General features: G+C 41.6%; 1 protein-coding gene across 1 annotated transcript in view; it reads right to left on the reverse strand.

The window, feature by feature from the left end:
- LOC107696597 (amino-terminal enhancer of split-like) overlaps positions 1 to 498 on the reverse strand; it is a 20084-nt gene that overhangs the window by 6151 nt on the left and 13435 nt on the right. The window contains exon 7 of the mRNA XM_016497022.1: positions 100 to 277. Coding sequence (XP_016352508.1) covers positions 100 to 277 — 178 coding nt within the window. The remainder of the gene's footprint in view (positions 1 to 99; positions 278 to 498) is intronic.

The raw sequence follows: 498 nt of genomic DNA on the forward strand, positions 1-498 counted from the left end.
ATCCAAAATAAAAGTTTTTGTTTATGTAATATATGTGTATGCGATTAATGGTTTGACAGCACTACTATAGATTAAAACCACTAATAGATTCCCACTCACCTCTGGAGTCCAGGGGCTCAGGGTGAGTGAGGTCATCTTTAGGCACCAGGTGTGGGGGGAACGGGAAGGCCCCGGGAAGAGCCATGAGGCTCGCACCCACTCCCAGGGTCAGTCCTGAGGGGTGTGGCGTCAGAGGGAAGCCCGGGGCATGATGGGATAGATGCTGGAACTGCTGCTGCTACAAAGGGGGAATGTCGAGAGAAAAATGTTAAGTCAAAGCATATATACACATATATATATATATATACAGTGCCTTGCAAAAGTATTCATTTTTTTCACATTTTGTTACGTTGCTGCCTTATGTTAAACTGCTTTAAATTGCTTTTTTCCACATCAATCTACAATTCATACACCATAATGGTAAAGCAAAAAAATGGTTTTTAACATCTTTGCAAATTT

Source organism: Sinocyclocheilus anshuiensis, unplaced genomic scaffold (genome assembly GCF_001515605.1).
Source record: "Sinocyclocheilus anshuiensis isolate Anshui unplaced genomic scaffold, SAMN03320099.WGS_v1.1 scaffold217, whole genome shotgun sequence".
Classification (NCBI taxonomy): domain Eukaryota; kingdom Metazoa; phylum Chordata; class Actinopteri; order Cypriniformes; family Cyprinidae; genus Sinocyclocheilus; species Sinocyclocheilus anshuiensis.